The sequence below is a fragment of the Trichosporon asahii genome, assembly GCF_000293215.1.
Source record: "Trichosporon asahii var. asahii CBS 2479 unplaced genomic scaffold scaffold00070, whole genome shotgun sequence".
NCBI classification, from domain to species: Eukaryota; Fungi; Basidiomycota; class Tremellomycetes; order Trichosporonales; family Trichosporonaceae; genus Trichosporon; species Trichosporon asahii.
The window spans coordinates 1,886,060-1,906,310 of record NW_014040855.1 but is presented as its reverse complement, the minus strand read 5'-3'; the positions used below and the strand labels follow the sequence as shown (position 1 = coordinate 1,906,310).

The 20,251-nt window shown below is 55.7% G+C and overlaps 9 protein-coding genes across 9 annotated transcripts; 4 read left to right on the top strand and 5 right to left on the bottom strand.

Annotated features, from left to right (window-relative positions):
* Positions 1-419: 419 nt before the first annotated feature.
* A1Q1_04478 (uncharacterized protein) lies at positions 420-1,685 on the top strand (the record flags this gene model as incomplete). Its single annotated transcript, XM_014322844.1, has 1 exon — positions 420-1,685. The coding sequence occupies one exon, from the start codon at positions 420-422 to the stop codon at positions 1,683-1,685; it is 1,266 nt and encodes a 421-aa protein (XP_014178319.1).
* Positions 1,686-1,891: 206 nt separating this feature from the next.
* On the bottom strand, positions 1,892-4,280 carry A1Q1_04477 (uncharacterized protein; the record flags this gene model as incomplete). The annotated part of the gene is made up of 5 exons (XM_014322843.1): positions 1,892-2,052; positions 2,101-2,995; positions 3,033-3,529; positions 3,572-3,761; positions 3,831-4,280. 5 exons carry the CDS (start codon positions 4,278-4,280, stop codon positions 1,892-1,894), a joined length of 2,193 nt encoding a protein of 730 aa, XP_014178318.1.
* A 923-nt stretch (positions 4,281-5,203) lies between these two features.
* A1Q1_04476 (protein phosphatase 2A regulatory B subunit) lies at positions 5,204-7,028 on the bottom strand (the record flags this gene model as incomplete). The annotated part of the gene is made up of 10 exons (XM_014322842.1): positions 5,204-5,258; positions 5,320-5,378; positions 5,419-5,548; positions 5,642-5,903; positions 5,954-6,118; positions 6,165-6,452; positions 6,525-6,642; positions 6,697-6,729; positions 6,791-6,888; positions 6,944-7,028. The coding sequence occupies 10 exons, from the start codon at positions 7,026-7,028 to the stop codon at positions 5,204-5,206; spliced, it is 1,293 nt and encodes a 430-aa protein (XP_014178317.1).
* Positions 7,029-8,396: 1,368 nt separating this feature from the next.
* Positions 8,397-9,759, top strand: A1Q1_04475 (uncharacterized protein; the record flags this gene model as incomplete). The annotated part of the gene is made up of 2 exons (XM_014322841.1): positions 8,397-9,351; positions 9,389-9,759. The coding sequence occupies 2 exons, from the start codon at positions 8,397-8,399 to the stop codon at positions 9,757-9,759; spliced, it is 1,326 nt and encodes a 441-aa protein (XP_014178316.1).
* A 72-nt stretch (positions 9,760-9,831) lies between these two features.
* A1Q1_04474 (rtf1 protein) lies at positions 9,832-11,493 on the bottom strand (the record flags this gene model as incomplete). Its single annotated transcript, XM_014322840.1, has 4 exons — positions 9,832-10,419; positions 10,463-10,602; positions 10,722-11,215; positions 11,261-11,493. 4 exons carry the CDS (start codon positions 11,491-11,493, stop codon positions 9,832-9,834), a joined length of 1,455 nt encoding a protein of 484 aa, XP_014178315.1.
* A 509-nt stretch (positions 11,494-12,002) lies between these two features.
* Positions 12,003-12,892, top strand: A1Q1_04473 (GPI-anchor transamidase; the record flags this gene model as incomplete). The annotated part of the gene is made up of 2 exons (XM_014322839.1): positions 12,003-12,602; positions 12,653-12,892. 2 exons carry the CDS (start codon positions 12,003-12,005, stop codon positions 12,890-12,892), a joined length of 840 nt encoding a protein of 279 aa, XP_014178314.1.
* A 91-nt stretch (positions 12,893-12,983) lies between these two features.
* A1Q1_04472 (uncharacterized protein) lies at positions 12,984-13,244 on the bottom strand (the record flags this gene model as incomplete). The annotated part of the gene is made up of 1 exon (XM_014322838.1): positions 12,984-13,244. One exon carries the CDS (start codon positions 13,242-13,244, stop codon positions 12,984-12,986), a length of 261 nt encoding a protein of 86 aa, XP_014178313.1.
* Positions 13,245-14,147: 903 nt separating this feature from the next.
* On the bottom strand, positions 14,148-16,824 carry A1Q1_04471 (general RNA polymerase II transcription factor; the record flags this gene model as incomplete). The annotated part of the gene is made up of 2 exons (XM_014322837.1): positions 14,148-16,169; positions 16,210-16,824. 2 exons carry the CDS (start codon positions 16,822-16,824, stop codon positions 14,148-14,150), a joined length of 2,637 nt encoding a protein of 878 aa, XP_014178312.1.
* Positions 16,825-17,227: 403 nt separating this feature from the next.
* On the top strand, positions 17,228-20,113 carry A1Q1_04470 (uncharacterized protein; the record flags this gene model as incomplete). Its single annotated transcript, XM_014322836.1, has 2 exons — positions 17,228-17,514; positions 17,572-20,113. 2 exons carry the CDS (start codon positions 17,228-17,230, stop codon positions 20,111-20,113), a joined length of 2,829 nt encoding a protein of 942 aa, XP_014178311.1.
* Between the last annotated feature and the right edge of the window lie 138 nt (positions 20,114-20,251).

Sequence of the window (20,251 nt, the reverse complement as noted above, 5' to 3'; positions counted from 1 at the left end):
AGGACAACAGTAGGCCGCGATGAAGTTGCTGCGAAGAGCCATCTGTGCGCCGCATTCGTCAGGAGAACAAGTGAGTCTTTTGTGTTTGTTTTGGCGGACCTCGCATGACGTCGTCCTGTCTTCCTCCTATCGTCCATCACCGCAGACAATCCGTGCTGACGATCGCAGTTCCCCACGACTTACGATGCAAACGGTAATGTGTGCCCGTCAATGACGGAGAGCGACAAGATCACGGTTGGCGTCGGATTGGCGGTGTGTGAGTCTCAGAACAGTCGAGTGGCAGGTAGGCAGGCTGGCGGTGGCTGACATAAGGCGCGTTGATTCTAATCACGATCGCCGCTATCTGGGGCATCAACTACACGCGCGAGAAGCTCGCCAAGGAAAAGGACGAATCCTCGGCCCGTGCGTCGCTGCAACCCATGGTCCGGCTCGATCACAAGAGCTACTTGTCTCCTCCTGGATCGCAGCCCTCCTCGCAACCACCGTCTCAGCCGTCTTCCTCCAGCAGCCACTCGGACCATGCGCATTACTCGATTGTGGAGGACTACAGCGGCTCCGAGCGTACTCGACCTGACCAATTTGTGCCTCCCCGCCAGCCTCCTGCACTCTCGTCGTTCGAAGGACCCAAGCAGTTCGTGTCACCCGCCTCGACGGTGATCAGTGCCCCGCCGCCCCGATCGTCATCCTACTCGCGCCTCGACCAGTTGCCGGGCCAGCAGTCTCTGTCGCAGGCCGGCATGCAGGCTATGGGCTCTGCCGGCTCTCCCGGCCGGCAACCGATCAAGAACCCCCCGCTTCACATCAACACGGCCAGGGCGCAGCGATCAATGTCGCCGACGTACCAGAATCAGCGCCGCTCGACCTCGCCCCTTGGCCCCGGCGTTCCCCTTCCCGGTTCAACCAGCTCTTCCTCACTGCACGCGTTTTCTTCAGCGACACCCGTGCCCAGCTACCCGCCCATGTCACCTTCCGGCCCTGTGCACGCGGCCCACATGATCTCACCGGGCCCCTCCTCGATTGCGACCCCCGTCCGTGCGGTCGCCCCTCCATCGCGAGTTAACCCGATGGTCGGCGCGAGTCCTCCGGCTATACCACCGGCTGCGCCGGCGCAGCCACCCAGCTTTGGTCAGGTTGCAGACGATGCCGGTCCTGCTACTCCTGCCGGTCCTGCCAGCTCTACCGGGCATGCTTCGTCTGGACCGGCCTCGCCGGCCGTTGGTCTCGCAGTTTCCGGTCCCGCGATTCCCGCCATGCTGGCGCAGGCCCCTGCACGCTCGACATCGCTTGACCCCCGCGCTGGACCGGCCACGCCCATCTCGCCCATGATCCAGACTCCGTCTGGGGCCATGCAGTTCCCATTCTCGGCGCTCAGTCCCAACCCGTCACCCAAGCAGACGTTCTCGCCCCTCCCTTCCGAGTCCCACGAGATGGAGGAGTACTTTGACGCTCTGTCCGTCGACCAGATCATACGCGATGCCCCCCAGGTCCAGAACGTCGAGCCCCAGTACGCACCAGATGTGCAGGGCCTCACGGCCAGCGTTCACGGGTACATCTCTCCCCTCCCGAGCCCGAGCCCGGAGCGTCCGGAACGCCTCCCGTACTTGAGCGGTCTGAGCGCAAGTTCGGAGCGCCTACCCTACCTCAGCCCCGAAGGCGGCAGCCCGACTCGCCACTCCCAGCAGTGACGAGCGAGACCCATGGACGATGGTAGTGCCACTCATTGCTCACTGGGATGGGCTGTGAGCGAGAGATACCCAGCCCGCATTGTAGTATATGGTCGTCTGTGAACGACCACATTTGGACATTGTTCGATTTCATGACATGCAAAAATGATGTAATACACTGCGTCTCTATCGGTCTCGCTCTGACTATGGTGAGGCGGGGGATATGGCTATGACTGGGATAGGGCGTTCTGCTCCTCGAGCTGGGTGAACAAACCATTAGCAATCTCGTGACTAGGCTCCGGAGGCTGCTTCGTGCGCGAGCTCAGCACATAGTTCACAAGCACCAACATCTGCTCTTTCGTGATCGAGGTCGCTTCTGGGGGCATCTCTGCAATGTCAGCGGCTAGTAGTACGCGTGATTAGAGGTTGTACGCACCTCGTCTGATGGGCGACAGAAACTCGTCGCGGAGCAGTTGCGGAATCGTCATGCGCCGCTCCTTGTCGTACTCGAGACAGCTGCGCATCGCCGCAATGGCCGATGGTGGGACAGTGACGGGGGAATGGGGTGGCGACTGGGCACTGCTTGCGCGCGGCGAGCTCGTAGACGGGTATTCGATGCGGTGCGACCGATCGGCGATGGCATTCATTTTGGCCAACGGACCTCCGGGAACGTAATGGAACGGCGGCGTCCCGTATATCATCTGGTACAGGATGCAGCCGAGAGACCATACGTCCGACGGGTACGACAGCTTCAGAACCTTTTGGTTGTTCATGCGCTGGATTGCCTCCGGAGACATGTAGTTCACAGTGCCGATCTGCTGATCACGCTGAATGTTGACCGTGTCATTTGCAATTGCTTTGGCGATGCCGAAGTCGATGATCTTCAGTCGACCCTTCACAAGGACAAAGTTCGCAGGCTTGAGGTCGGTATGAACCACGTTCTCGGCGTGCACTGCCTGGACCGCCTCCAACATCTGCTCCCAATACATGCCGACGAAGTTCATGTTGAGCGGTTTTCCTCGCTGTTCTTCCAACAGAGCCGCAAAGTCGATCTCGCCACACTCCATCACCATCATCAGCATTTTTGGTCGGTTGTTCTGAGAAAACGTGATTTGGTGATCGATCAGCTGAATGATGCGGTCGTGCCCTCGCAGCCTTCTCAGCAGCTCAATTTCGTTTGTGTAGCTCTGGTACGTTTCGGGATCGGCTCGGTCCAACGCTACTCGCTTGAGGGCGTAGATAATGCGTTTTGTGGGACAGAGAACCGAGTACACCTTGGAAGATCCTCCTTTGCCGAGCAATCCTAGACGTTCGTAGGGTGCACCATTGACCTGGTCATCAGATCTCAATTTGCAGTCTCGTACTCACGAGAAACGATCGCTTCGGGACGGCCTGCGGAGGCGCCGGCGGTTGGGTTTTCGCGGCCTGTTCCTGATGAGAATGACCCCAGCTTTGCTGCGCGAGTTGCGGAGAGTGATTTTGTGGGGGTGGCGCAGGCACATGTTCTTGGATATGAACAGAGGATACGGCAGGCGCCGGCCGGGATGCTCGCAGTGGTCGCACCTCTGGTGCAGGCCGGTTGGCCACGGATGGGAGCTGGGGATGGGGCCATGGTTCCGGATCGTCCACTTTCCGTTTCGCAGTGTCTGCTGCTTTGGGGTGAGAGGAAAGCCAGTTGTCCCTCCCAGTGTCTGTAAGAGGAGGAGGGGAGGCGCGCGTGGATTTAGACAGAGGTGGTGATGGCGGAGCAAGAGGAGGAGGGGCCGATATCGTTGCGGGGTCGTGGTCGACGGTATGGGGGTGCGCCAATGCTGATTGTTGTCTATCTGAAGCTGGAGCATGGGCGCAAGGGAGAGGATGCTCATCTTGTGCATCTAATGTCAGCTAATCCAATGCGCGTATCTTACCAGACATGGGGCTCATCGGCGCATTAGGTACCGGGCCCTCCTCTTCCTGTTCATCCTCATCTGGTGCCGAAACAACTCGTCGGGCGGGTCCACCAAAGCGAGAAAGTCGTGATTCGGAAGCGAGGGAAGCTCCCATAGTCCTTTGCGCGAGTCCTGGGGTCGTGTAGTTGATGGCGGGTTTTATCCTGCCCTCATGTCCAGTTTCAAGCCGATCGACAGGCTGAGGTCAGCAACATGTAAGGTCACGATGCAAACACACCGGATGTCCTGAAGCACTTCCAGCTAGCAGAGGTTCGGAGACAACGCGAGAACCCCGCGATCGTAAACCCAACGACGTCTCTTCCTCTTCAAGCACAGTTCGTCGCCCGAGGGCCGTTCGTAACTCATCGGGAGGCGTTGGAAGCGAATTCGCTGCAGAACGAGCGCTTATTTCGGATCGGGGAAAGCCCCTGCTACTTCCAACCGAAGATTCCAGGCTTGAGTTTGCACTCTGTTGCAAGAGAAGGGCCCTGTCATTGATTGGAGGCGTTGTGAACACCTCGTGGGGCTTCTCTTTCTGTTGATTCCTCCTCAATCCCCAATCAAAGTGGAAGTCGGGGATCTCGACAGAATTCTCCTCCTCATCCCATTGAACTTCAATAGACTGATGATTCTTGATCTTCGGTGGTGTCGTCGGCGAGCCCATCATGTCTTGGTCGTTTCTCCGCATCGTTGTAGGTCGAGGGGCGCTGTCTGGAAATACCAGGGCGATGTCGGATGAATTGGTGTCGTTCTCTTTCCTTCAGCCGTGTCAACACACGCGCACCCCGTAGGTTGCGGAGTGATAGATGTAGCCCTCGGACAGCAGGGCGAGTTGATCGGACAGATGCACAAGTTGACGTCGAAGTCGACGGAGGTGAGCGTAGGTTATTGTAGGTTATTGACAAATGCAGGTGCTCGTCAGCGGAGTCACGTGCCGGTCTGCATTGTTTACACAATTATGGGTCTATCGAGCGGGACCAAATCCCATCCAGAGACAATTCGAGTTCTGACGCAATGCTCCTCGTGGGAACTGATACCGATACCCGGACTGATAACGGGTAACTGATAGAGGACTACGGCTGACGGATGCTCAACCTTTACACACAGCGCGAAGGAAGTGGGGTTCGCGGCATGCCACGGGGAGCTTCAGTCAGCGTTCTGAGTCCTTGTGTGATCTTCTACACTGCTTTTCATCTCTTCTTTATCTGCTCTTTTTTCTCTACACGCCAGAGGGGTGGAGGGTTGCAATGTCCTCTGCAGCCTCCCTCTACGCCATGACGCCCGAGGATGCTCTTATATCCTCAGGGACCAATGTCGAAATCTAGTGTAAATAGGAACCAAGCTGGTTTGGATGATAGGCGGGTTGCTTTGATGGTGATTGCGGATGGTTGTGTGTGAAACGACAAATGGGGATCGATTATAAAATCGACCGAAAGGCTTGTCATACTCGCCTTTGGTGGGTGAAGTTAGGGATTACCGATCTGTAGTTTCAATGGTAAAAAGAAGGATGGTAGTTGGGGGTTATGGGAATAGTTGTCGGACAAAAAAACGGCGATTCGAAGAAGTAGGAAAGCCAGGCGTTCAGAATGCGGGAAATGCGATGGGAGTCATCTAGGCTCGTCCCATGTTTGTGACGGGGATGCAGGATAGGGGGTGGCGGGGCATGCTAATTATGAGAGAGTCGAGTACAGGAATCTAATATTAGCAGTGCTTGACGACTGACTCACAGATTGTTCGTCGCTGCGATGGCAATCGTGTTCTCCCGTGGGTGCCAGCTGCCGTGAAGCTGCCAGGTCAGTAATTATCCCACTGCACTTCAGACTCACAATCTTCTTAGCGAAGTCAATGCCCTCCGTCTGCAGCCCCTCTTTCTTGCCTGGAACCTTTCCTCGAGCCCCGCCGATCTTCTTCGCCTTGAATGCAGACTTGTCGGCCTGCAGAACAACGTCGTTGTCGCTGTTGACATCATAGATCCGGAAGTAGTTATGGTATGAGCCCGTCATGACTTGACTGCGAGCTGTCAGGGGGCAACCTTTGGGGAACACTTACCTTCCGTCGCCGCTGAACGTGCATTCAAACTTGTCGAAGATGCAATCATTCTCGTACAGGTCGCAAAGCTTCTGGCGCAGGTGGTCATGAATGTTGATAGTTTTCACGGGCTTGTTCTCCATGTTCATGTCCCAGATCTTGAGCGTAAGGTAATCTCGCGATAGAATATAGCGGCCATCACGCGAGAACTTGACATCGGAGATGGATGAAATGATCTCTGAGAAGAAGGACTTTTGAGAAGGGTCCTCCTCCTCCTCGAACACTGCAACGTCAGTACGACAGAATTCACGGAATCCGTCTCAGAACACTCACGTTTCGCGTGCTGATCACACAGGGCAGATTCTCGCATGTCGGCAAGCTTGATTGTACCCTTCGAGCTCGAGTACATGAAATGGTTACAGTTGATGGGGTGGAACTCGGCAGCCGTAATCACTTCAGTCAACTCTTCCATATTGACAGGCTTGATATCAACGATATCTGGATTGGTCAGCCAGTCTTCTCCTGACGGAAGTCAGTCCCTCACTGAAGCTCTGATCGCTGATGTTGAGGTTCCACAGGTTAATGCGCAGGTCGTCGGCAGAAATGTAGGTCTCGCCGTCCGAGTTCACTGAGATGGAGTTGATGTGATAGGCGTGAGCATTGGCGTAGACCTTGCGCGGGACAGCAGCTGTAATGGAGTCATGAGTCGTCATGCGGGGCAGACGAAGCAGAGCCTGAGAGCCGGGCGCGCCACCTCCGTACTCCGTATGGTTGTTCTCGGCAACGACCTTGATCTGCTTGTCGAAGACCTTCCACAGCTTGATGGTCTTGTCTAGAAAGCGTCAGTCTCGTCTCCTTTAGACAGCACCGATGGGGAATTGGCCCACACGGAAACGCTGCTTACCGTTGGTGCTAAGAAGGAAGTGCGCCGCGTTCTGGCGCTTACACCATCGAATGCGATTGATCTTTTCTTCTATCTCAAGAGACTTGAGGTAGTCAAACTCTGGCTCGTGTGACTGGAACTACAGAGAGGGTCAGCGACTTGCACTTCTAAACAATAAACAGCGATAGCATACCTCGGTGTAAAATTTGTACTCGCATCCTTTTTTCTTCACAGCGTCAGCAGTGTCTACGGCGGCATGGGTTGACATGACTAGGTTAGCTCCTTACCTGCTCATTGCGCTCAAAAAGAACGACGCGTCCACCTTTATCACCCGTTGCAAGGTAGTCTCCAGTGTGATCGAATTCAACCGTGGAGATGATATCAGCTGTTATTGTGCATCAGTATGGGCCCCGGATTTGACTAGGTATAGGAGCACGCACCTTCCGTGATGTCTTCGACTTCGCCTTTGTCACCAAAACATTGGGCAAAACGCCATTGGCTTTGCGGGGTCGCTTCAGTATCCATGCCCGGCAAATCTGGCCAGGTCAGTCGTCGACCGACGGATTGAACAAATAGCTAACTGATGGAGGAGTGATCGTTGAGCGACCACCGACAACAGATAGGTGTTGATAAGCGGACGAAAAGGTTGCGGAAGAATGCGCGGTGACGGTTGGCAGGAAAGAGTATCCAAGCTCGACGAGGGGAGAAGGGGAGACAGTCGGGTCGATACGGTGAGAGTTGACGATGACGACTAGATACAAGGAAATAGTATCAAGGAAAACAGCCGGACCGAGAGCGGACTGGTGTGAGACGGGTTCTGTCAACGGGTGGGGTTGATCGACTTTGAGGAGGAATAGGGACGATGTATGTGGATGGATAGAAGAGGAGAGGGATGATGCTCAGTCCGAGTGCAGTGGAGAAGAGAATTGGAGGGAGCGTGTCGTCACACTGCCAGGAGCAGGTGTGTTGCCTCCGCTCGGCCAGGAGGCCTGGGGGGCTGAGCTGTGAGGGCGACTGATTGTTGCCGTTGTATTCGTTCCTATTGCAGCCGTAAGGGTCGATTAACAAAAGTCGAGCCGGTCAAATTATTGGTATACTGACTGCTTGAGTGCTTCGTGTGGGTCGTCTGAAGCACGTTAACGGATTGGCTCGCATTCCCAATATCCCATCACAGCTGATGCATCGCTGATCTGGGTGCACCTCAAACTGCACCAATTATTCATCGCCCCTCAGGCCGCAGACCCCTGGGTATGGTGGGCATTCTGTTACTGGGCATGCAAAGTATCCGATTGCATACAATGGATTGAGGGTTGCTGACTGGCATGTCCATGCCGTATGTGCTCTTTGAGCAGAATCAGCAGACTCGTCTGTCGCAGAGCGGGTCTACATCTGCACGGAGCACGTGCCCACTGCGCGTGAAGGACGTCTGGGGCATCTGAGCGATTTGGGACCTTGGTGCATGGTGCAGCGCGCAACCGTCATGCGCCATGGGGAAATGGGACGGCTCGAGATATGATAGGACTCTGGGGATCAATCAATTCTATGTAGATGCAGCGGAACCTAAACCCAGTTCACGTTGCCCAGCCTCACCCAATGTACTACACTGATCCTGCAGTCCCCCTTCCTAGGGCAAGGCGCGAGGTAGCAGTCATAGGCTCGCGATACCCACCGCGATCCTATCATACACCCTGGTGTGTGGCATGCTGGTCAACTCAACGTCACCAGGGCCCGCATGACAGCTGGTCGCTGCCATCAGCAGTGAGATTGCATCCTCTCTCCCTCGACTCTATCGGCCGCTCCGTCCTAGTCAACTCCATTCCCAGACAATCAACCTCACACCCCGACGTCTGATCACTCTCTCTCCTACCGTCAGCCGGGCGAGATTCATACAAGATGCCTCCCAAGGGGAAGAAAACCAAGGCCGAGGAGGCTCTCGCCTTCCTCGATGACCTGGACAATCTCGAGGCTCCTCCCGTCCCCCCTGAGATCGACGCTCCCACCCAGCAGCCTACACGACCCTCAAACGACAGTACGCGCAAATCCGAGTCGGCGGAGGGAGAACCAGCGGCCGATAAGGAGGCAGAGGATGCTCTCGCCTTCCTCGAGTCGCAAATCAAGCAGAAGCGTTCCCCGCTGAGCGGACCCAGCGCTTCTCGTACGGGAAGCCCTCAGCTTGCCGGCCCTTCGTCTGTCTCCACTTCCAAATCAGTTGCGCCCGATGTGCCCAACCCCCCGCCACCTCCTGCTCCCCCGGCTTCTGGCTCGTTCTGGGGCAACGCCTCGAGTCTCTGGTCCAGCGCATCGTCCGCCCTTCAATCGGCTCAACGCGTCGCCGAGGAGCAGTACAGCAAGGTGAAGACAGAGGGTGTTTCCGGTCTTCGCGACCAGCTCGATCACCTGCAAGTGGGAGGTGTTGACCTAGCTAGGCTCCGGAAGGATGCTGAGGAGCGTATCGGCGCAGCCGTTAAAGGTGTCGGGAATGTCGACCTCGAAAAGCTTCGCAGCGACTTGCTCAATCAAGCCGGCTCAACTTTCACGACGTTGATCAACACGGTTGCCCCTCCTATCTCAGCTCACGAGACCATCGAGCTCTGGTTCTCGCATACCATGGTGGGCTACGACGGCGTCGAGGGCGTCGTATACCGCGCTTGGACCTCGATCCTTGAGCAAACCGAATCAGGGGAACTCGTCATCGTGTGGTCCCCCCCGGAGAGTTCATTGCCGGAAGAACGGACGCTTAACCCGGTCGATGGCTGGGAGGCGGGGTGGACGTCGGCGCAGGCGGAGACCGACGCCCTTCGAAGCCGAGAGGAGAAGAGCCTTCAGCACAAGCAACAAGAGCAGAAAGGTAGAGATAGCGGAAGTCGCGGATCGCTGACTATCAGATGGCCCGGTTACGACTATTCCGGTTTTCCTTCAACTGCAGCCCTTACTTGCTCCTTTGCCAGTTCCTCAACCTCCCCTTCACATTTCGAAATCGTCAAGCGGTTCTGATGTGCCGAAACAGTTGTATTTCATCGTCTCCCTAAGGGATCCCGTCAACGACATTCAATTTACCTCTGTCTCTCAACCTGCCCCTGGTGATTGGCTTGACGTCCCGTACGAGCGGAGCGACTGGGTTGAGGAGCGTCTCGTCGATGTCATCCGGACCAGTGTTGAGATCGTGGCTCAGGATTACGTTTCCACTCGCATGGGTCTCAAACCTTCATCGACGGTGCCAGTGACTCCGGCTGAGCCTGAGAGTGAAGGAAAGTAGGCGCAACAAGGTTAGTAAGAGCTGTCTGTAGTAACGAGGTACGACTGCAATCATGCAAGTGTTCATAGAGGATTAGAAATCGCCCAGATCCAAGGTAATGGTTCGAGCTACATATTGCTGAGGCGTCTCTCCCTTGCGAAGACCAGACACGGGCGGTGCCTCAGCGGCTACATGGTCCGCCAAGGCCATGGCGGCTGCCTTGGCCTTGAGGACTGCACCTTCCGCTTTCTTCTTTGCAAGAGCGGCTTCGTGTGCCCTCGCCATGGACTCCTTCGTCTTTCTCCGGTTATTCTCGTTGATCCGCTGGATCCGGAGGTCCGCCTCATTGAGCTCCTCTCCCCCCTCCTCAAGCTCGCCGGTGTTGGGGTCAGCTCCCAAATCCCTGATCTGCTGAGTGAGAAGTTCAAGAGCTTCAAAGTCGTTGCGACGAAGCGCGAGCTCCTTGGATCTCATGAGTGACGTGACCTCCAGCACGATCTTCGTGCGATGCGCTGTGGGCTTGTGTTGCTGCCTCGCCTGGATCTGACGGTTGATCTCGTCCTCTGTCATAGGCCGGTCTCGAAGCTTGCGGATCTGGTCATGCTTGTGTTTGAGCTCCGAGCGTCGAGGCGGCAGAACACCGTCGCCCTGACACGTGAGCATGAAGCGTGAGAACTCAGACTGCATAGTTAGTTATGCCCTGCACCCGATGCCCCCGACTCACCTCATCAAACTCGCTGTTGGAGACATCGGCGATTCGGTAAAGCCTCTGAACCTTTCCGTACGAACAAAGGAGCGCGCGGGTATCGGTGACCTGCTTTCCCTTATACTCGATCGAATACCGGCCGTGACTGCCAGAGGAATCTACGGAGACAATCTTGTGAGCTCGATACTTCGGTCTCCCATTGTCGTCCTTCTCGCCCGCCATGAGTCTAACGTAGGCACCTGAATGTTAGGACAGTAAGCGTACGATTTTGACGAACCGGTGATGACTTTTTCAAACTCATCCTTGTACATGAGGTCCACGAGCTCATATCTGCTGAGGCGAGCGGAGTCGAGCTCCTTGTAGTTCGCAGGCGTGGCGTCAAGATCGACCTCTCCTTTTTCGCGTCGCTCGGGGCGACTGGGAGGAGAGGTGGCACGCCAATCATCGCGGATTGAAATCTCACCCTCCTCAGAGGACGCATCGTCGTGACGGGCAGGAGAGGCCGAGCCTGGATGTCTAAGACGTCGTTCCGCTCGACGCTGCGCTCTCTCATCCTTCTGCTTTCGTCTGTTCTTGAGCTCCGCCATAGCCCTTGATGCCTCCGTAGTCACCGACGTGTGCTTTCGACGTTTCTTGGCGTGTCCATCGTCCGAGTCGTCCCCCTCCATCTGAGCCATCTTCCACATGGCGTCAAGTTGCATGGAGTCCTTGTACTTTTGGATCTCTTCTTGTCGCTGGGCGAGGATTTGCTCCTTTTCAATCTCTGGCAGACTCTCCAGACTGCAGTGAGCACTTCTGGGACTCTGTTCCACTCACTAGTCTCGGTCCTCCTCATTCCTGTACTTGCCCTCCAAAGGGTATGGATCCCCGGTCGCTCTCCCTGATCCTCGACGGGAGTCATCGTCATCCGAGTCCAAATCCATGTCCATGTCCTCTTCATTATCGTCGGAATCCTCCATAAAAGCTTGGCTCTTCTGCTTTCCCCGCTTCTTGCTGTGGTGGGGGTCGTTCTCGGCGAGGCCGAGCAGCTCGTCCTCGATATCGGACATGGCGGGTGATTCTCTGATCGGATGTGTATCGACAAAAAAGAAAGGAGAGACCTCCTGTGGCGTGCGATCTTCTAGCTCCGTGCAGTTATGGGGTAGTATCAGTCGATGCTGATGAAAGGAAAGATGCAATGCAACAAAACAATGGAGTCCGTTTCATTATCAGCGTCAGTCACTTACTGAGGCGGAGGCATATTCACCACGTTGCACTAATCGCTAATCGAGGTGCCGTCCATCGTGTGTGCGGGAAATTGCCTTCCAACTACAGTCAACACATCAACGCAGAGCTATCGAACGGCGTCCAGCACCACGATTCTCAGCATGCGCTTCTGGACATTAGCTGGGCTGTTGTTCGCACTCGGAGCATGTTTCTGCTGTGCCGACGGTGGCGATCGACATACGAACAACTGGGCAGTGATCGTATGCGCATCCAGGTACTGGTTCAATTATCGAGTAGGTAGTTCTCGCGGTTGTCGCGCTGACTCGAGAAGCACATGGCAAACGCTCTCGCTATGTACAGAACCATTAAAAGGCTCGGCATACCGGACTCCAACATCATTCTCATGCTGGCCGACGATGTGGCATGCGATGCTCGCAACATTTTCCCTGCTAGCGTCTTCGGCAACCGAGACCGCCAACTGGATCTATACGGCGACAGCGTGGAGGTGGACTATCGAGGCTACGAGGTCACAGTTGAGAACTTCTTGCGTGTTCTCACCGGGAGATTTGACAAGCATGTTCCGCCAAATAAGCGCCTACTCACCGACGCTTCGTCGAACGTGTTCCTGTACCTCACTGGCCATGGCGGTGACGAGTTCCTCAAGTTTCAGGACAACGAGGAGCTCTCTGCGTTTGACATCGCAGACACAGTTGAGCAGATGCACGAGAAGAGGCGTTACAACAAACTCCTGTTCATGATCGACACTTGTCAGGCGAACACCATGTTTTCGCAATTCTACTCGCCTGACATCATTGCCACCGGATCGTCAGCCAAAGGCGAGAACTCGCTGTCTCATCACGCCGATGATCAGATCGGGGTATCTGTCATCGACTCTTACACGCATTTTACTTTGAACTACTTGGAAGGATTCAACAAGTCCTCGAAGGCTACTGTCAAAGATTTCGTACGTCGCCCCACTAATGCTTGTGCTGATCCGGTCAGTTCGACAGTTACGATCCTGTTCAAATCCTATCCAATGCCGGCGTCTCCACAAGTCTGAGCAAGACACCACCGGCAGAGATTCTACTGACCGACTTTCTGGGTGGTGTCTCGCGAGTGGAGATCTCGGACGGCAAGGTCAGCGTCGGAGAAGATGGATGGATAGAATCGGAGACCGTTGAGGTCGAAACACTGCCACCGCCTCTGAATGCGTTCCGCCCCATCAGTGCCGCATTAGTGTAGCCAGCAACGGAAGTAGTGACAACGTTTTTCCGTATCTCGTTTGACGACTTCATGACATGATGTACATTATACTACGCCCAGTCCTGTTCGCTTATAGGGTCTTCTTGCGGGCGTCAGCGGCCTGGACGCGGCTGACAATGTTGCAGAGGCGTGCGCCCATATCCACAGCCATTGCCAGGGGAATGACCAAGAAAGGGACGTAGCTGCTGAGGAGCATACCCAGCTCTGTAGTGCTCAGAGGAGGCTTCGAGTATGGGTCCGTCAAGACAGCATTGAGAACGGGAAGAAGGGTAGTTGCGGTTGATGCCCCATAGGCGAGGAGAAGAGCTATCGCTTGATCAGTTTCCGGCATTGTGCATGAATGAACGTACGATAGACGCGCTTATCATCTTCACGAAATCAGCAAGGGCCTGGAATTGTGCACTTACTCTTCCACAGACCAATGCTTCCCACAACGAAGGAAAGCATTTGGAAACTTGCTTCCAAACAGAAGAACGTCCTCAGCCAATCCCATTCCTGGCCCCCGCGGATCGCGCCGATCAGGATCGGATCGCGGGTCAGCGAGATGTACCAGTTCAGAATAAGGGGGAAGGGCGTGCCTTTCAGCAATTCCGGAGGATACAGAGGTTGCAGATCGACAAACAGCGTCACCCACTGTCGCTGTCAGTGAAGTCAAGGCACCGTCTAGTTACGATATGAGTCTGTCGTCAGATGCACGTTCGTCAAGCAATCGGCTCACAAAGAGAAAGACAAACCAGACAAAGTCCAAGGGCCTTCCTGTAAACCTCCCCATGTCGCCTGTTGTGACGTGTTGCAACTTCAACTTCAACAGCTTGCACTTCGATGAGGGCCGCGTTAATAAACAGTGGTATTTGCCTCCGTCACAACGCATCGTCTCATGCCCTCATGCCCTCGTGGCAGCCGGTCTGTTCAATGCGGTTGAACGCAGGCGGGCCTCTACGAAATTTAACGCCGGCCCAAGCATGTAGCGAACTTAGATGCTATGCTAGTATGCAACCATGCTATGTTCTACTAAGACCTATCTACACTCGGCCAGAAGAGCCTCCAGGTCTGCAACAACATCAGACATCGTTGGCCGCTCAGCCGGATCTTGGTGCCACATTCGCTCAATGAGGTTGACTGGTTCAGAACCCCAAGACTTGCGGAGCCCTGTCAAGCTGGGCCGCTTGTGCTTCTGCCCGACGGCTTCGTAGATGTAGTGCTCGTTGTGACCTTCCCAAGGATATTTCTGTCGTCAGTCTTTCCGATCAACTGTTGACCATACCTTGTCACCCGCCCAACCAGAAAGCATTTCCCAATAAACCAGTGCAGCGGAGAAGACGTCAACCTTGTAATCATACCGGGGATTTGGATGCCACAACTCCGGGGCTTGCCAGTTCACAGTGCCAACGAGACTGCGAATCATCGACCTAGTTGTATGCTTGACACGCGCCAAACCGAAGTCGCCGACCTTGGCCACACCGCTGCGGCTGATGAGGATGTTGGTGGACTTGCAGTCCCGATGGATTATGGCCGGTTTACGCAGATGAAGGTATTCAAGTCCCCGCGCTATGTCGAGCATAAGTCGCAAAACTCTCTTGAGAGGGGGAGGGGGTACGTTGCGAATATAGTCGAACAAGTCACCGTTTTCGCACAGCTCGCTGATAAGCATGCAGGGTACTTGTGACGAGTCTTCCGGAATGCAGATTCCTCGGAACCTCACGATGTTCGGATGACTGAACTCAGCCAGGAGCTTGAGCTCCCGGATGTCCATTTCGCTCAACTGATCGCGGAACTCAGAGATAGCGACCTTGCGCCCCTTGAGTTTGCCAACGTAAACGTCCTTGAAGCCGCCGCTACCAATCTTCTCGAGCTTCTGAAGATGTTCAGACTTGATAGTGAAGTCTTCCAGACCGAGCTCCTGCAAATCCAAGTTGAGATCATTCTCAGGGTTCTTCTCCGTGTCCTCGTCTGACCTGGGAGGGGTTGCCGGATCGGAAGCATGAATGTGCTCGCGCAAGAGCACTGGGGTAGCCTGCCCATCCCGTATAGTGTCGGTGGCGACCTTCGGCACCACCTTCGGTGCAGGAGAGTTACCTCGGATAGTGCTCTGGGAACTAGCCGTAGAAACGCGACTCAGTGTCGCCTGTTCCTCATGCCATTCGAGCAATGCCCTTGCCAACTGAGGTTTTGTCCCACCAACTTCGAGGTTCCTGGATTCGCACAATTTGACCAGTTCGTCGCGGCGGAGCTTTGTCAAGTGGGACAGTGTGGCAGACGACAGATCGACCGGAGACGTTCCGTTTTGACCTCCTTCTTCGGCGTCTTCATCCATGAAGTCGTCGTCCTGGACGAGACGCATGTCGCCAAAGCTCTTGCCGGAGCGTGTTGTTCGTCCGCTTGTCGTGGCCGCGTCTGTTGGCAATTCGACATCCATAGCGACACTAGTTTTCACCGAATTACGCCGGGTGGACCGATGCGAAGATTGACTGCCTGAGGCTTTCGTTGACGTCTTCGAATGTGATTTGACAGTGTGCGGCTCTTTGGCGCCGTCGGACGCGATGCCCTCCTCCTCAGAAAACCAACTGCTGTCACTGTTGTTCTCTTCCAAGGCTTTCAGTGCACGGCGCTTAGCAAGCCGTTGATGACGAGCGCGTCGGGTGGCTGCTTTGTTGTTTCGTCGCCAAGATGTCGCCGCTGCCTCGTATTCCGTCAGGTCGCCATTGTCTTCGTCGTCGGCTTCGACTTCTGTAGAGGCACCAGACTTTGAAGGCCGCCGATTACGGGGGCGCAGCCGACGAATTAACGGGGTCGATCGAGATCCGTCTGCGGCGTCCTTTGGTTGGGACATCATGTTGCGAATAGGAGGGCGACGAAGCGGGGTATTGGAACCCTCTCCCGCTGAATCTGTAGTCGAGGAGCGACGAGTCAGCCTCGTTGCTAGCGGGCTCAGAACACTGTCCCCAAACCGAGCATGTCGGCCCTCCGCTCGCTGCATGGGTTTCAAGCGTGGCTTCGCATTGCGCCCCTTCGGCTTCCCACTCTTCAAAGGCTCCGTGGCCACGCCGCGATCGATGCACTCGGCACTGCGTAACGGTCGAGGGGTGTCATCTATATCCATGCCATCGTCGCGACGTCCACGATCTCCCTCTGAGGAAGTCGTCCCCAGCGACGTGAGTGTTGAGGTTGACTGGCTACGCGGTCCTCCCATGGACGGGGTTGTCGGCGGGTAGGGCGGCTTCGCTGGTGCAGAGGTGGAAGCAGACTCAGAATATCGCTTGCGCTGCCGTCAAGGATTGTCTAGGTCACCTACTCACCAGTTCCAAGAGTCCTGTCACTAGATCGACTTTGCTCTTCTCTCGAACCCTCCCTTCCGCCTCGTCATCCTCATCGGACCACATGCCAGCAACCTTCCAGAGCCGGACAAGTTCATCTTTCCTTAGACGGTGTAGCGTGTGTGCGGAGGCGACATGGAGGAGGTTTTGATCATCTGGATTGTCAGGTATCCCAAAAACGACACGATACCTACCTTCGGCGATTAATTGAGGCGTCTCATCTTCTGTCTCGATCCAGCTGTCCCCGTCTGACGAAGGAGCGGTCTTATCCGTTCGCTTCCTCTTACGAGGGCTCAGATCACTGTGCGCGTTCATAACGCGAGCTGGGATCTTCAAAGACAGCTCCGTTCGACGGGACTGCGATCCCGATCTCGTGCGGGTAGTTGCGCCATGACGCGAGGCTACCCGTGACAGTCGCTCGGAAGGCTGGTCAGAGTCGGAATCTGCAAAGAGACGGTTGCGTAGCCCGGCGCCTAGCTTTCTACGCTTCGGGGGTCGTCGAACAGGAGTGACTGCATGCTTTGGACGCATAGGAGAAGTGGCCTTCAGAGGGGAATCAAAATAAGGATTGGAGCGAGTCCTGGCGGTCGTGAACATGCTGGTTCGATGTGGAATATTGCGATGCTGTCTGTGGTGGAGGCGTTCGATATTGAGGGGGCTTCTAGTTGAGAGCGCTAACAGTCCCGGTGACGCGTGTCGATGTCAGTTGTACAGCGGCTGAGGCCTCTTAGGCCCTACAGCATTACGTGCGAAGACGAGTGAGTTTGTTGTTGATAGTCTGGTGACCTATGCCGGTCTCCAGCAGCACTAGATGCGTCGCTCCCTGCAGATCACAACAGGGATGGGAAGTATCACGTGACATCCTTCATGCGCGGGCCTATCTCATGTTTATCTGGAGAGGGCGTCACCCGATCACCCGGTTCGAAGCTCGCCACCCTCAACTCTCGATGCGCGAACTGGCATCACTCTATTGCTGCACTTAACGATACCGTCATATTACATGGCTCGCCGCAAGCAGAACATTCTTTCCGACGGTTCCGACTCAGGAGGCGACTGCGACAATGGATCTGAGAGCGATTTCGACTCGCAAGAGGACGAAGACTCCCGCGCTGAACGCCGCCTGTTCGAGCGTCGACAGCGCAAGCGACCTCGCACGGGCCGAAGCGGGAAAGACTCAGCCTGGGAAGGAATTTTCGGAGCTGACGACGGCGGATTAGACAGGCGATCCGGCAGTGGTTTGGGCAACAGGCAGAGAGGAGGTGGTAACTCGCGTAACGACTGGACCAAGTGAGTTCCCCTTCTCCGAAGACTGGCTGATTTAAACAGAGCTCCGACCTTTGTTAGCAGCTTTAACGCAGGTGCGGCTCGGCTTTCTTCTGGAATAGGCAGTCCCATGATCAATGAAGCCAATGATCCGAGCGCAACAGCAGCCGATGATCATGAGAGCGGAGACGAAAGCATCGGCAGCGACGGCGCGACTTCCTCTGTTGACTCCGAGGCCAGCACCCGCCCCCCCTCCCCACGAGTTCGAGAACCTGAGGACGACAACGATTACGGCGATGGCGATCCACCGAGAGGCATGGGCTTCGCGGGGATGAAATCCGTCAATTCCAGGTTGAGAATGGGGGGCTTGCAGCCGAGCACCTCTGAGCCATCGGAGCGAGAAATGGAGTCGGAAGACGGCCCATCAGCGTTCGGACGACGAGCTGCCGCGGTTCGTGACAGCGTGTCTCTTCCAGGAAGACCCAATTTCCAGTCCAGTCGCTCGTCCACGCCTACTCCCGCTGCTGCGAAACCGGCAGATCTTTCCACGGCTGACAAGGCTCACCTGAACAAGGTCTCCGGGTCGTTTGGTGCCAACATGCTTCGCAAGTTTGGCTGGGCACCAGGAAAGGGCTTGGGAGTTGGAGAAGATGGTCGGGCTGTACCGATCGCAGTCGGGATGCTCAACCGGGGTGAAGGAATCAAATCTGGTATCCGCACCGAAGACAGCAAGCGCGAGGCTCGACGAAAGGGCGACATAGTGGATGATGTCGAGGTGACTGGACGGAAGAAATCGAGAGCGAAAGGCAACCTTCAGTCTGCTACCGACGGCTGGAAGAAGCACAAGCAAGTGAAGGTCAAGGTCGAGCACAAAACGTACGAGCAACTTATCGCGGAAGACGACAGTACGCGCGCAGGCGTTGGTCTCGTTCTTGATGCCCGCGGCGGGGAATTGAAGACTGTCGAGTCTCTCTCTGAACTTTCAATCTCTGGATGGACACCTACAACTGACACCGGTCAACTGCCGGAGCTTCGTCACAATCTTCGTCTGATTCTCGACATCTCGAAGGGCGATGTTGGGAATTTGGTCAAAGAGGGCAAGTCTGTCAACGAGCGAAGACGATGGGCAACTAGGGAGGAGGAGCGGTCCCGAGCTAGGCGGGATGATTCTGCAGAGAAGTTGCAACGTCTTTCTCAAGTGCGTGTCTTGGTCTCTGAGATCGACGCCATCAGCAACGAAGTAGCAAAGTCCGGCGCCTCCTCACTGGAACCACTTGCGCCGTCATTCAACCGCCTGCTGACCGACCTCAAAGACGAGTATACGCGCCTCTCCCTGGACGAAGTCGTTGTAGGGGCCATCGATCTCGTCCTGAAGCCGTCATTTGACGCATGGGAGCCGTTCGACGTGTCCTCGGATGCGCTGCTGTCGACGCTTATGCCTTGGCGGACGGCATTCAATTTGGCAGTCGAGGGCATATCCCTTCCTATTCATGAGGATCGACAGATGACGGCCTGGGAAAGTTTGCTTTGGCATCGTTGGCTGCCGAAAGTTCGATCTACGATCAATAACGATTGGTCAGCGAGTGATGCTTGGCCTGCAGTTCACCTCGTGGAGTCGTGGTACCCTCTGCTGCCTGACTTCATCCGTGATAACGTCCTCAGTCAACTCGTCCTACCTAAGGTCATGTCTGCGATAGAGGCCTGGACGGGTCGAGGGAGAGGCGGAGATTCCTTGGCCTCTGTTGTCTTCCCGTGGCTACCCCTTCTAGGCGATCGCCATGGCGAAGTCCTCGAGGAGAGTAGGCGTCGCATTCGGTCGCTGCTACGGCGGTGGAAGCCGGCCGATGGTGTCCCACAAGAATTGGCGCGTTGGAGGAGCGACATCTTCTCCGCCCGGGAATGGGATACGATCATAGGAGAACACGTTTTAGGCAAGCTTGGAGCTGTCCTGAGGGACCTTGTGATCAATCCTCGCGATCAGGACATGTCGGCTATAGTGAACGAAGTTTTGCCCTGGCATTCGCTCATCCGCCCTTCGAACTTCACCCGCCTCTTCGAACTGGAGTTCTTCCCCAAGTGGCTAAATGTCCTCTACCTATGGCTCGTACACCCGGGGTACAATGGCGAGGAGGTAGCTCAGTGGTTTGAGTTGTGGAAGAGCCTTTTCCCTGCCGAAGTTCTCCATCACAAGGCTATTGCCCATGGGTTCGAGACTGGTGTGCAGCTCATGGGGGCGGCACTTGCCCTTGGGCCGTCAAGATCGCAAGACCTGCAGCGCCCTTCATACAGCCCCCTCTCTCGTTCATCGAAGTCGTCGGTGGGCGGCTCGAAGGCTCCTTCCACGCCAGCACCACATGTGGCTGTCCGGCACGATGATATAACCTTCCGCAACATCGCGGAGGACTTCATCGCCAGCAAGGATCTGCTCATGGTGCCCCTCGGGAAATCGCATTCAACGACTGGAAAACCCCTCTTCCGAGTCGGCAAGACCATCGATGGAAAGGGCGGCGTCACCGTCTACGTAGGTGAGGACGCTGTCTTTGCCCAAGGCGACAGTGGCAGCTTCCATGCGGTCACACTCGACGATGTCGTTCAGCGAGCTGGCGGAGCAGGTCATTTGTAATGGATTGTTGGTGATGACGTGTAATATGCAACCTTATCACGGATCACCGCCGAAGCTCTGTTTCACAATGACTTGATACAAATGATGACATATTGCGGGTGCGTATATTCTTGCGACCAAGCTTTCAGTACTCTTCCA